The sequence below is a fragment of the Borostomias antarcticus genome (genome assembly GCF_949987555.1).
Source record: "Borostomias antarcticus genome assembly, chromosome: 1".
Lineage (NCBI taxonomy): Eukaryota > Metazoa > Chordata > Actinopteri > Stomiiformes > Stomiidae > Borostomias > Borostomias antarcticus.
In genome coordinates, this window is record NC_140234.1 from 60278734 (window position 1) to 60293733 (window position 15000).

At 45.6% G+C, this 15000-nt stretch overlaps 1 protein-coding gene across 1 annotated transcript in view; it reads right to left on the bottom strand.

Annotated features, from left to right (window-relative positions):
* rxfp2a (relaxin family peptide receptor 2a) overlaps positions 1–15000 on the bottom strand; it is a gene marked incomplete at its 3' end in the record, with an annotated part of 47734 nt that overhangs the window by 12943 nt on the left and 19791 nt on the right. The window contains exons 10-14 of the mRNA XM_084437201.1: positions 13472–13543; positions 5125–5196; positions 2604–2675; positions 1511–1582; positions 215–444 (exon numbers count right to left, since the gene is read on the bottom strand). Of these exons, the coding sequence (XP_084293327.1) occupies positions 215–444; positions 1511–1582; positions 2604–2675; positions 5125–5196; positions 13472–13543 (518 nt within the window). The remainder of the gene's footprint in view (positions 1–214; positions 445–1510; positions 1583–2603; positions 2676–5124; positions 5197–13471; positions 13544–15000) is intronic.

Sequence of the window (15000 nt, forward strand, 5' to 3'; positions counted from 1 at the left end):
GGTCTGTGAGCCGATCGGGAGGGATAAGATTGGATCTGTAAACCCCTCACATTACAAGATCATCTGGACCGATCATCTGCCCCGACCAACGCTCCAGACCAGATTTCCCCTCCGGTTGTCGGGAGGGGTGAACCGGGGATAAATCGGCCCCAAAATCCTGTAGTCTGAGCCCGGCATTAGTATTAAATTAGTATTGAATATGAACACCACTCACAGCAGAGAACCTTGATGCAGGCGGCGTGGAGGTTGTTCTCAGCGCGCATCACGGTCCTCATGCCGATGACGAAGAGGTTGCCGAAGCAGGTGATGAAGGCCATGACCCAGACGGAGACGCGCAGCACCATGTTGGCCAGCAGGTCCTCGAAGGACGAGATGCCGTCCGTGTTGGGCTTACAGGTCCTCACATGGGGGGCGTAGGAGCAGTACTGGAACTTCTTAAAGTAGCTGGAGGAGAGAGGAAGAGGAGAGGATCAGGAGAGAGGAGGAGGAGGAGGAGGAGAGGGGGAGAGGAGAGAGGAGAGGAGGAGAGGAGAGAGGGGGAGGAGATAGGAGGAGGAGAGAGGAGGAGGAGAGAGGATGAGGAGAGAGGAGGAGGAGAGAGGAAGAGGAGAGGGGGAGAGAGGAGAGGACGAGCAGGGAGAGGAGGAGAGAGGAGAGAAGAGGGGGAGAGGAGAGAGGAAGAGAAGAGAGGATGAGGAGAGAGGATGAGGAGAGGGGGAGAGGAGAGAGGAGGAGGAGAGAGGAGGAGGAGAGGGGGAGAGGAGAGAGGAGGAGGAGAGGGGGAGAGGAGAGAGGAGGAGGAGAGAGGAGGAGGAGGAGAGAGGAGAGGACGAGCAGGGAGAGGAGGAGAGAGGAGGAGGAGGAGGAGGAGGAGGAGAGGGGGAGAAGAGAGAGGATGAGGAGAGAGGAGGAGGAGAGAGGAGGAGGAGAGAACGAGCGGGGAGAGGAGGAGAGAGGAGAGAAGAGGGGGAGAGGAGAGAGGAAGAGAAGAGAGGAGGAGGAGAGAGGAGGAGGAGAGGGGGAGAGGAGAGAGGAGGAGGAGAGAGGAGGAGGAGAGGGGGAGAGGAGAGAGGAGGAGGAGAGAGGAGGAGGAGAGAGGAGAGGACGAGCAGGGAGAGGAGGAGAGAGGAGGAGGAGGAGGAGGAGGAGAGGGGGAGAGGAGAGAGGATGAGGAGAGAGGAGGAGGAGAGAGGAGGAGGAGAGAACGAGCAGGGAGAGGAGGAGAGAGGAGAGAAGAGGGGGAGAGGAGAGAGGAGGAGGAGAGAGGAGGAGGAGAGGACGAGCAGGGAGAGGAGGAGAGAGGAGGAGGAGGAGGAGGAGGAGGAGAGGAGGAGAGGGGGAGAGGAGAGAGGAGGAGGAGAGAGGAGGAGGAGAGAGGAGGAGGAGAGGACGAGCAGGGAGAGGAGGAGAGAGGAGGAGGAGAGGAGGAGAGGAGACCAGATGAGAGGAGAAAATGGTTTGTTTGGCTTCCAAACAGGACAGAGACTGTCTGTGTAGGATGGATACCCACATGTAGGAGAGGTTCCCCATGGGGAGGAACATGCTGGTCTGGATGCCAGGGATCTCCATCCCCTCTAAGCCCCTGAGGACAGAGAGCAGTCCGCCATCAGAACATCAGATATTATACATGATAGAAATGTATTATTATATGAAGAGTTCATTTGCAAAAACAGATATGTGCATTTTGATACATTTTGACTCATTTTTTCAATCAAATGTCAACATTAAATATCAATTAAATTACAGTTTGATGGTTTTGATTAAATAAAGAAGACTCTTCTTGACGTAATCAAAACCATCAAACTGTAATTTAATTGATATTGAATGTTGACATTTGATTGAAAAAATGATTAATCAAAATGTATCAAAATGCACATATCTGTTTTTGCAAATGAACTCTTCATATATATATTAGAGACTACAGGGATAGCTAACACATAGTGGCTGACCATGTAGGCAAGTTCTCTGTAACTATTTGTGCACTCTCCTGTTAGTCATGTCTCTCTTATGAAGTATCTAGCCCATGTTTACTGCTCTGTATATGTTCTTAGCCAATAGACAAACATACTCCAGTAGCTTGCTCCATCGTCTCGTTGAGAGAGGTCAGGGAAGAGTTTTTGAACTCACTTTTCTGGCCCCCGGGTGAAACTGTTTTTTTTGCTTCCCTCTTGAATGTAGTGTATGAAATGCGCTATACAAATAAAGTTTAGTTTGATTTGATCAGCATTGATTCGGTTCATGTACCCACAATTTAAGATTCCTGTGAGTTGGAGAAGATACTGAGGCGATACTGTTTTGTGTGTGTATGTGTGCTTGTGTGTGTGTGTGTGTGTGTGTGTGTGTGTGTGTGCTTGTGTGTGTGAGTGAGTGAGTGAGTGAGTGAGTGTGTGTGTGTGTGTGTATGTATGTGTGCTTGTGTGTGTGTGTGTGTGTGTGTGTGTGTGTGCTTGTGTGAGTGAGTGAGTGAGTGAGTGAGTGAGTGAGTGAGTGAGTGAGTGAGTGTGTGTGTGTGTGTGTGTGTGTGTGTGTGTGTGTGTGTGTGTGCGCGTGCGTGCGTGCGTGCGCGCGCGTGTGTGTGTGTGTGTGTGTGTGTGTGTACTCACAGGGACTTGAGCTGGGTCAAGTGAAGGAAGTGACCAGGACGGATGTGGAGCAGGGGATTATGTGACAAGTGTCTGCGTCACACAAAAACAGGAAGTACAAATAATTTCAACCAATGGTGGGAGAGATCAATTTTATCCGAGACGTCGGCAGAGATAGTTTTAAATATGAGTTGTTGAGGTATTGAGGTGTTGAGGTGTTGAGGAGTTGAGGTGGTGGCAGAGACTGTTTATAATCTGAGGTGTTGAGGTATTGAGGTTTTGAGGAGTTGAGGTGTTGAGGTGTTGAGGTATTGAGGTATTGAGGTGTTGAGGAGTTGAGGTGTTGAGGTATTGAGGTGTTGAGGTATTGAGGTGTTGAGGTGTTGAGGAGTTGAGGTGTTGAGGTATTGAGGAGTTGAGGTGTTGAGGTATTGAGGAGTTGAGGTGTTGAGGTATTGAGGAGTTGAGGTGTTGAGGTATTGAGGTGCTGAGGTGTTGAGGTGTTGAGGTATTGAGGTGTTGAGGTATTGAGGTGTTGAGGTGTTGAGGAGTTGAGGTGTTGAGGTGTTGAGGTATTGAGGTGCTGAGGTGTTGAGGTATTGAGGTGGTGAGGAGTTGAGGTGTTGAGGCGTTGGGGTATTGAGGTATTGAGGTGTTGAGGTGTTGAAGTGTTGAGGTATTGAGGTATTGAGGTGTTGAGGTGTTGAGGTGGTGAGTTATTGAGGTGTTGAGGAGTTGAGGTGTTGAGGTATTGAGGTGTTGAAGTATTGAGGTGTTGAGGTGTTGAGGTATTGAGGTGTTGAGGAGTTGAGGTGTTGAGGAGTTGAGGAGTTGAGGAGTTGAGGTGTTGAGGTGTTGAGGTATTGAGGTATTGAGGTGTTGAGGTATTGAGGTGTTGAGGTATTGAGGTGTTGAGGCATTGAGTTATTGAGGTGTTGAGGTGTTGAGGTGTTGAGGTATTGAAGTATTGAGGTGTTGAGGTATTGAGGTATTGAGGTGTTGAGGTATTGAAGTGTTGAGGTGTTGAGGTGTTGAGGTATTGAGGTGTTGAGGAGTTGAGGTGTTGATGAGTTGAGGTGTTGAGGTGTTGAGGTGTTGAGGTATTGAGGTGTTGAGGTATTGAGGAGTTGAGGTATTGAGGAGTTGAGGTGTTGAGGTGTTGATGTATTGAGGTATTGAGGTGTTGAGGAGTTGAGGTGTTGAGGTATTGAGGTATTGGGGTGTTGAGGTGTTGAGGAGTTGAGGTGTGAGGTGTTGAGGTGTTGAGTTATTGAGGTGTTGAGGAGTTGAGGTGTTGAGGTGTTGAGGTGTTGAGGAGTTGAGGTATTGAGGTATTGAGGAGTTGAGGTGTTGAGTTATTGAGGTGTTGAGGTATAGAGGTGTTGAGGTGTTGAGGTGTTGAGGTGTTGAGGTGTTGAGGTGGTGAGGTGGTGAGGAGTTGAGGTATTGAGGTGGTGAGGTGGTGAGGTATTGAGGTGTTGAGGTGTTGAGGTGTTGAGGTGGTGAGGTATTGAGGTATTGAGGTGGTGAGGTTTTGAGGTGTTGAGGTATTGAGGTGTTGAGTTATTGAGGTGTTGAGGAGTTGAGGTGGTAAGGTGTTGAGTTATTGAGGTGGTGAGGTGGTGAGGTATTGAGGTGTTGAGTTATTGAGGTGTTGAGGTGTTGAGGTGGTGAGGTGTTGAGGTGGTGTTGAGGTGGTGAGGTATTGAGTTATTGAGGTATTGAGGTGTTGAGGTGTTGAGGTGTTGAGGTGGTGAGGTGGTGAGGTGTTGAGGTGGTGAGGTATTGAGGTGGTGAGGTGTTGAGGTGGTGTTGAGGTGGTGAGGTATTGAGGTGTTGAGGTATTGAGGTGTTGAGGTGTTGAGGTGGTGAGGTGGTGAGGTGTTGAGGTGGTGAGGTATTGAGGTGTTGAGGTGTTGAGGTGGTGAGGTATGAGGTGGTGAGGTATTGAGGTGTTGAGGTGTTGAGGTGGTGAGGTGGTGAGGTATTGAGGTGTTGAGGTGTTGAGGTGGTGAGGTGGTGAGGTATGAGGTGGTGAGGTATTGAGGTGTTGAGGTATTGAGGTGTTGAGGTGGTGAGGTGTTGAGGTGGTGTTGAGGTGTTGAGGTGGTGAGGTATTGAGGTGTGAGGTGTTGAGGTGGTGTTGAGGTGTTGAGGTGTTGAGGTGTTGAGGTGTTCAGGTGTTGAGGTGGTGAGGTGTTGAGGTGTTGAGGAGTTGAGGTGTTGAGGTGTTGAGGTGGTGTTGAGGTGTTGAGGTGTTGAGGTATTGAGGTGGTGAGGTGTTGAGGTATTGAGTTATTGAGGTGTTGAGGTGTTGAGGTGTTGAGGTATTGAGGTGTTGAGGTGGTGAGGTGGTGAGGTGTTGAGGTGTTGAGGTGTTGAGGTGTTGATGTGTTGTGGTGTTGAGGTGGTGTTGAGGTGTTGGGGTGGTGAGGTGTGAGGTGTTGAGGTGTTGAGGTGGTGTTGAGGTGTTGAGGTGGTGTTGAGGTGTTGAGGTGGTGTTGAGGTGTTGAGGTGGTGTTGAGGTGGTGTTAGTTCTCACAGTTGTTGGAGGTGTTTGAGGCTCCTGAAGGTGTTGTCATGCAGCTCACTGATCCTGTTGTTGGACAGCTCTCTGAACGAGAGAAGAAGAGGAGGGAGAGACCAGAAGGAGAGGAGGGAGAGAGCAGAAGGAGAGGAGGGAGAGACCAGAAGGAGAGGAGGGAGAGAGCAGATGGAGAGGAGGGAGAGAGCAGAAGGAGAGGAGGGAGAGAGCAGAAGGAGATGAGGGAGAGAACAGAAGGAGAGGAGGGAGAGAGCAGAAGGAGAGGAGGGAGAGACCAGATGGAGAGGAGGGAGAGAGCAGAAGGAGAGGAGGGAGAGAGCAGAAGGAGAGGAGGGAGAGAGCAGAAGGAGAGGAGGGAGAGAGCAGAAGGAGAGGGGGGAGAGAGCAGAAGGAGAGGAGGGAGAGAGCAGATGGAGAGGAGGGAGAGAGCAGAAGAAGAGGAGGGAGAGACCAGAAGGAGAGGAGGGAGAGAGCAGAAGGAGAGGAGGGAGAGAGCAGAAGGAGAGGAGGGAGAGAGCAGAAGGAGAGGAGGGAGAGAACAGAAGGAGAGGAGGGAGAGAGCAGAAGGAGAGGAGGGAGAGACCAGAAGGAGAGGAGAGAGAGACCAGAAGGAGAGGAGGGAGAGAACAGAAGGAGAGGGGGGAGAGAGCAGAAGGAGAGGAGGGAGAGAGCAGATGGAGAGGAGGGAGAGAGCAGAAGAAGAGGAGGGAGAGACCAGAAGGAGAGGAGGGAGAGAGCAGAAGGAGAGGAGGGAGAGACCAGAAGGAGAGGAGGGAGAGAGCAGATGAAGAGGAGGGAGAGAACAGAAGAAGAGGAGGGAGAGACCAGATGGAGAGGAGGGAGAGAGCAGAAGGAGAGGAGGGAGAGAGCAGAAGGAGAGGAGGGAGAGACCAGATGGAGAGGAGGGAGAGAGCAGAAGGAGAGGAGGGAGAGAGCAGAAGGAGAGGAGGGAGAAAGCAGAAGGAGAGGAGGGAGAGACCAGATGGAGAGGAGGGAGAGAACAGAGGAAGAAAGGAAGGAAAGGTGAGACTCATTCTAAAATGACACGCGTAGAAAGGGGAGACAGCCCCACCTGTTCTTCTGGGAATGTGTTGACACATTCATCACGCCACCAGTGTTGACCGTGACCAGTGTTGACCGTGGTGTTGAGTTGGGGCATTGATTCTGACAGCTCTCTGTCACTCACACAGAGTTTCCACATTTTTTGCAACATGTGGAGGATTTTTTTGTTGAGCCAACAACAACACAACAGTGGACCAGTGCAAACACAGGACAGGACAGTGCTAAATACAAACATAGTGGAAAAACTAGCCGTGCAGAAGAGACAAAGATTTGCAGGGGGCAGGTGAGAGAGTCAGAGGGGAGCCTTGTTGATAAGGCTGATGGCCGAGGGGAAAAAGCTGTTCCTGTGTCAAACTGTGTTGATCTTTGACGACCGCAGCCTCCTGCCAGAGGGGGGCAGTGTGAAGAGGCCATAGCCCGGGTGGGAGGGGTCGGCCATGACCTTTAAAAGCAAAAGAAAATTGTCCATAGGGGTTGCTCCCCTAATGTTAAGTTCATCTCTAGTGTAGGAGGTCTAAAACACATAACATAACACACCACAACGCCATGGCTGCCGCGGTCGGCACCATCTTGCCCTCTCGTCCAACCAATTTGCAACACAGAAACACAAAAGACACACACACACGTGCACACACACACACACACACACACACACACTAGGGCTGCACAATTAATCGTGAATTAATCGAAATCGCGATTATGACCTCCGCGATTAACTAATCGCAAAAGGCCGCAATTAATGTGATTAATCATTTGGCTTTGAATTGAGTGTGCTAGGACTACACGGACGAATCACAGGCGCTTATGCTGTCTGACCAATCACATGCGTTCCCGCTGAGTGCGCTGTGCGCAGCAGTTTCAGTACCCGCAGCCGTGAGTATTGAAAAAATAAGCGAAAACGAGGTCAGTGAGTTAGTAGCAAGAAAGGGATCAACATCCGTGATTTGGGAGCATTTTGGTTGTTATATATTAATATTATATATTAAATATTCATCACAATTATTAATCACAATTAGCATTTTGAAGCAAATAATCGCAATTGTCTTAATCGTGCAGCCCTAACACACACACACACACACACACACACACACACAGTTCCATTCACTGATAGACGACTCCATCTATCCAGACAGTTCTCAACCAGGCCTGGTTTATGAAGAAGACATTCAAAACAATCAATACATAGTAATTCACCCATAGATTCTCATTATAATGAAAGACATCAGTACAGAACACGCATATTTATCACTGAGAGAAGTCTGTCCTCCATACACCCATCTAGGGAACGAAAACACACACTCTAGGGTAATATAACACTGACTGATACTGTTAACACACTAGGGTAATATAACACTGACTGATAAACACACACTAGGGTAATATAACACTGACTGATAAACACACACTAGGGTAATATAACACTGACTGATAAACACACACACTAGGGTAATATAACACTGACTGATACTGTTAACACACTAGGGTAATATAACACTGACTGATAAACACACACTAGGGTAATATAACACTGACTGATAAACACACACTAGGGTAATATAACACTGACTGATAAACACACACTAGGGTAATATAACACTGACTGATAAACACACACACTAGGGTAATATAACACTGACTGATACTGTTAACACACTAGGGTAATATAACACTGACTGATAAACACACTCTAGGGTAATATAACACTGACTGATACTGTAAACACACTCTAGGGTAATATAACACTGACTGATACTGATAAACACACACTAGGGTAATATAACACTGACTGATAAACACACACTAGGGTAATATAACACTGACTGATAAACACACACACTAGGGTAATATAACACTGACTGATAAACACACACTAGGGTAATATAACACTGACTGATACTGATAAACACACACTAGGGTAATATAACACTGACTGATAAACACACACTAGGGTAATATAACACTGACTGATAAACACACACACTAGGGTAATATAACACTGACTGATAAACACACACTAGGGTAATATAACACTTACTGATAAACACACACTAGGTTAATATAACACTGACTGATAAACACACACTAGGGTAATATAACACTGACTGACTGATAAACACACACTAGGGTAATATAACACTGACTGATAAACACACACTAGGGTAATATAACACTGACTGATAAACACACACTAGGGTAATATTACACTGACTGATAAACACACACTAGGGTAATATAACACTGACTGATAAACACACACTAGGATAATATAACACTGACTGATAAACACACACTAGGGTAATATAACACTGACTGATAAACACACACTAGGGTAATATAACACTGACTGATACTGTAAACACACACTAGGGTAATATAACACTGATAAACACACACTAGGGTAATATAACACTGACTGATAAACACACACTAGGGTAATACTATAGATCATGAAATCCTCATCGAAAGACTGGAAAAATTGGGTTGGCCTCTCTGGTCCAGTCCTAAATTGGCTTAAGACCTATCTAACCGGTCGGGATTTCTTCGTTGCCCTCGGTGAATATAGCTCAGGAAAGATCCCTATGACCTGTGGGGTGCCCCAAGGATCGATCCTAGGACCTCTACTCTTCAGCCTGTACATGCTGCCCCTTGGCAGTGTCATCAGGAGGCACAATATTAGCTACCATAGCTACGCAGATGATACTCAACTCTATATTTCCGTAACACCCAGTAACTACAGCTTGGTTGACTGCCTTGTCAAGTGTATTACGGATATAAATATATGGATGTCACATAATTCCCTCCAACTAAACCAGGACAAAACAGAAGTACTGATCATTGGAGAAAAAGCTGAAAGAGAGAAACTAGCTGCACACTTAAAAACTCTGGAAATTGACACCAATTGCCAGGCTAAAAACCTAGGTGTCATACTTGACTCAGATCTTAATTTCGAAAACCACATTAAGAATATTACAAAGACATCCTTTTACCACCTAAGGAACATTGCCAAGGTGCAACCCTTTCTCTCTCAGGCTGACACCGAAAGATTAATGCATGCTTTCATCACAAGCAGGCTGGACTACTGCAATGCTCTACTATCAGGCCTACCAAAGAAAGCAATCTCTAAGCTACAAATAATACAGAATGCTGCAGCAAGAGTCCTCACTAAGACTAGACGAAGGGCACACATCACACCAGCGCTAAAATCACTACACTGGTTACCAGTCAACTCTAGAATAGACTTTAAAATACTATTACTAGTCTATAAATCTCTCCACAGTCACTCACCAGAATATATTTCAGACATGCTTGTTAAGTACATGCCAAACAGACCACTCAGATCCTCAGGCACTGAACTTTTAACAGTTCCAAAAGCCAGGACCAAGAAACACGGAGAGGCAGCTTTTAGTTTCTATGCCCCCAACCTCTGGAACACCCTACCGGAGTGCCTAAGAACGGCCGAAACAACGGAGGTCTTCAAGCGAGACCTCAAGACGTACCTTTTCGACCTAGCCTACAATCACTAGCTAAGACCTTGAGACACAGAAAGGCAGCCTCAAACCTACCTGTGAATCCTCTGTATACATTGGTATTTATCCTGCTATGCAATGTATGTATATCAAGTAGTGTAAGGAGGCTGGTTATCCTGAAACAGGCTTGTTCTGTTCTGACTGTTGTGTTGCTTCAATGAATCAGTGTGCTACTAACCGTTTTCTGTCTCCCCTAGTGCCTCTCTCTCTCCCTCCTATCCTCTAACCAGGTCCAGTGTCAGCTGCGGAGCTGTGGATATCGTAGTATTTAGTACACACACACACACACACGTACACACAGACACACATCAGTCCACATCCGGCTTAGGCCTACAACCTGATGCTCTTAGCCTTTCTTGCTCCGAAAATTTAATTTAATGTTATTTATTGTTCTTTAAATGTTCTTAGCCATTAGACAAATATATTCCAGGAGCTTGCCCCAGGTTGCCTGTTTCAATATCTGTGTGGTCTGTATGGCTCTATGTGCTACTAACCCTGCTCTGCCTTCCCTCTGCCTTCCCTCTCCCTAGTGCCTCTCTCTCTCCCTCCTATCTTCTAACCAGGTCCAGTGGATGCCCCACTGTCACCAGTAGACCTCCCGGAGTCCGATAGATACCCCCGTGTCTGCTGTGGATGATGTAGCATGTCCGTAGAATATTCTCTCTCCTATGATGCTTTTAGCCTCTCTCACTCTGAAATGTAATATAATGTAATGTATTGCTTTATAAATGTTCTTAGCCGGTTGACAAACATACTCCTGGAGCTTGCTCCATCGCCTTGTTGAGAGGGGTCAGGGAAGAATTTTTACAGCTCACTTATCTGACCCCCGGGTGATTACTGTTTTTTTGCTTCCCTCTGGAATATGTAGGGGTGGGTCGTATGCCCACCTCCCTTGTTCTCTGTAAAGCCCATTGTGTTGCCTCTGGGTATGAAATGCGCTATACAAATAAAGCTTTGATTGATTGATTAATAATATAACACTGACTGATAAACACACACTAGGATAATATAACACTGACTGATAAACACACACTAGGATAATATAACACTGATTGACTGAAAATCAGGAGGAAGAGAGGAGGAAGGGAGGGAAAGAGAAAAAAAGAGAGACACCTTGAAGATTAATATTCATAACTGTCTGAGAAATAAAACAGGAATTCATATCAAATGAAGAGGGAGGAAGAGTGAGAGAAGGAGGAAGACAGAGAGAGAGACAGAGCGAGAGAGGTAGAGAGGCAAACAGACAGACACAGAGACAGATAGAGAGAGAGAGAGAGAGAGAGAGAGAGATGGATTATGAATGCATGTTATATAAAGCTCTGTACATGTTGTGCAGAAGAGCAGACTGGACTAGAGCGTTTCATATGAAAGCATCTCTCCCGTGGGCTCTGATCATTGCTGGTGATGATCTGCGTGATGATTCTCTGTTGTGCTGAACAAAGATTAGGGCTGGGTATTGATTCAAATTTCAAGAATCGATTCAATTCCGATTCACAAGGTTCAGAATCGATTATCACGATTCGATTCGATTCAATATCAATCCGGTTAGTGTTACTAACCTGTTTTTTTTTTTTTTGCTGTAACCTTAATTACATGACTGCCAAGTTATGCAACACATCAATACTAGGGCTGGGTATCGATACTGATTTCCAAAAATGAATGAATGAATGAATCATTGAATGAATTAATGAACTATTCATTCCTTCATTTATTCATTCATTCATTAAATAAAAGATCGATTTTGGGATTCATGAATCAATTTTTTTTTTTTAACCCAGCCCTAATAAAGATTCTAAAAAAGGTCCTAACAAAGATCCTAACAAAGATCCTAACAAAGATCCTAACAAAGATCCTAACAAGGATCATAACAAAGATCCTAACAAGGATCCTAACAAAGATCCTAACAAAGATCCTAACAAAGATCCTAATAAGGATCCTAACAAAGATCCTAACAAAGATCCTAACAAGGATCCTAACAAGGATCCTAACAAAGATCCTAACAAAGATCCTAACAAGGATCCTAACAAGGATCCTAACAAAGATCCTAACAAAGATCCTAACAAGGATCCTAACAAAGATCCTAACAAAGATCCTAACAAAGATCCTAACAAAGATCCTAACAAAGATCCTAACAAGGATCCTAACAAAGATCCTAACAAAGATCCTAACAAGGATCCTAACAAGGATCCTAACAAAGATCCTAACAAAGATCCTAACAAAGATCCTAACAAAGATCCTTACAAAGATCCTAACAAAGATCCTAACAAAGATCCTAACAAAGATCCTTACAAAGACCCTAACAAAGATCCTTACAAAGATCCTTACAAAGATCCTAACAAAGATCCTAACAAGGATCCTAACAAAGATCCTAACAAAGATCCTTACAAAGACCCTAACAAAGATCCTTACAAAGATCCTTACAAAGATCCTAACAAAGATCCTAACAAAGATCCTAACAAAGATCCTAACAAAGATCCTTACAAAGATCCTAACAAAGATCCTTACAAAGATCCTAACAAAGATCCTAACAAAGATCCTAACAAAGACCCTAACAAAGATCCTAACAAAGACCCTAACAAAGATCCTTACAAAGATCCTAACAAAGATCCTAACAAAGATCCTAACAAAGATCCTAACAAAGATCCTTACAAAGATCCTTACAAAGATCCTAACAAAGATCCTAACAAAGATCCTAACAAAGATCCTTACAAAGATCCTAACAAAGATCCTTACAAATATCCTTACAAAGATCCTAACAAAGATCCTAACAAAGATCCTAACAAAGATCCTTACAAAGATCCTTACAAAGATCCTTACAAATATCCTAAAGCCGAATGTACACTGTACGACTGAAAAAATCTTAGATCGGGGATCCCTTCCCACTGTACGACCGGGACTCCGTCTCAAGACCATACGACCATACGACGTGTGTATTCACACTATACGATTTGTATTCACACTATACGATTTGTATTCACACTATACGATTTCTGTCAGCCTCGATTACGCCCACGATTCAACTTGGCTGCAGTGTGAACGTCACCTGCGATCTACGGCGAAAATATCTGACATGCCAAATATTTTGTCTGGAGGTCATAGCCTCGTCGTAGAACGTCGTAGCAATGAATCGCAGATCGTACACCTTCTCACACTGTGCGACTCGCGAGTCACGATTTTGCATACGATGAGCTACGATTGTCTGCGACAACCCACGACAACCTTACGACCTCAGAATTGTGGGTTTTATCGCACAGTGTACATTTGGCTTAACAAACACCTCAAGAGCACAAGCTGCTTCCCTCCTTCAACCCCCCCCCCACCCCCCCAAAAAAAACACCCAAAAAAACGAGGCGCACAGCATTGTTCATGACCAACACTATTCATTGCCAAGCAACACAACACCAGAATCATAGGGAACTTCCTACGCGCTACGCGCAAACACTTTCACAAAATCTGCCACGTGAACTCAGCCATATGCTCAGACTGCTGCCCTTTCATTCTGTACTCAATTAATACTGGTCCTCAAACACACAAACACCAACATAAGTCTGCACAGATGGCTGGTTAAGCCACATTGTTATTGTTGACTGTGACTGGGAAAATGATGGTGTAAAATCTCCTGTGTAACTGTAAGAATAGACACGCATGTGCGCACAAATACACACAGACACACACACACACACACACACACACACACACACACACACACACACACACACACACACACACACACACACACACACAGTTCTACTCACAGTGCAGTCAGCTTACTGCAGGTCTTCAGGGTGGAGGAGGTGAGTGTCTGGAGCTGGTTCCCCTCCAGGTCTCTGTGTTGGGGAGGATGACAAGGAGAGGGGATTTAGAAGAGACAAGTAGAGGGTAGAGGAGAGCTAGGAGTTAGGAGTCAGGAGTCAAGAGTCAAGAGTCAGGAGTCAGGAGTCAGGAGTCAGGAGTTAGGAGTTAGGAGTCAGGAGTCAGGAGTCAGGAGTCAAGAGTCAGGAGTCAGGAGTCAGGAGTCAGGAGTTAGGAGTTAGGAGTCAGGAGTCAGGAGTCAGGAGTCAAGAGTCAGGAGTCAGGAGTCAGGAGTCAAGAGTCAGGAGTTAGGAGTTAGGAGTTAGGAGTCAGGAGTTAGGAGTCAGGAGTCAAGAGTCAGGAGTCAAGAGTAAGGAGTTAGGAATTAGGAGTTAGGAGTTAGGAGTTAGGAGTTAGGAGTCAGGAGTTAGGAGTCAGGAGTCAAGAGTCAGGAGTTAGGAGTTAGGAGTTAGGAGTTAGGAGTCAGGAGTCAGGAGTTAGGAGTTAGGAGTCAGGAGTTAGGAGTCAGGAGTTAGGAGTCAAGAGTTAGGAGTTAGGAGTTAGGAGTTAGGAGTTAGGAGTCAGGAGTTAGGAGTCAAGAAATAGGGGTTAGGAGTTAGGAGTTAGGAGTTAGGAGTTAGGAGTCAGGAGTTAGGAGTTAGGAGTTAGGAGTCAGGAGTTAGGACAGAAAGGTGTTGAGGAATAGGCAGAGAGGCAGAGATTGTCCCATGGTCCTGCATATAGAGGCAGAAACACAATCCATCACACACACACACACACACACACACACACACACACACACACTCACACACACACACACACACACACACACACACACACACACACTCACACGCAAACATGTCAAGTTGACCCATGTTCAGCAGACGTCTGTCTTTGTGTTCAGATGGACTCTCATTTCATCCTCTTTCTCTCCCTCCCTCCCTCTCCCTCTCTCCTTCCCACTCTCTCCCTCCCTCTCTCCCTCTCACTCTCTCCCTCCCACTCTCTCGCTCCCTCTCTCCCTCCCTCTCTCTCTTCCCCTCTCTCTCTCCCCATCTCTCACTCAATTCAATTCTAATTCAAATAGCTTTATTGGCATGAAATACTGTACACAGTAAATATTGCCAAAGCGGGTTAAAAAAAATAATGACAAGAACAATTAAACAGTTAATGAATGAATGAATGAATGAATGAATGAATTAATTAATTAATTAATCAGTCAATCAATCAATCAATCAATCAATCAAATCAAACAATCTAACAATGTATATGTACAAGAACACTGAACAAGTGCTCTGTTCATGCGGCAGGATAAAACATTTAGCTGCTAAACCTCTCTCTCTCTCTCTCTCTCTCTCTCTGTCTCTGTACTGTGTGTGTGTGAGACAGTCTCTCTCTCTGTACTGTGTGTGTGTGTGTGTGTGTGAGAGTATCTCTCTCTCTCTGTACTGTGTGTGTGTGTGTGTGTGTGTGTGTGAGAGTATCTCTCTCT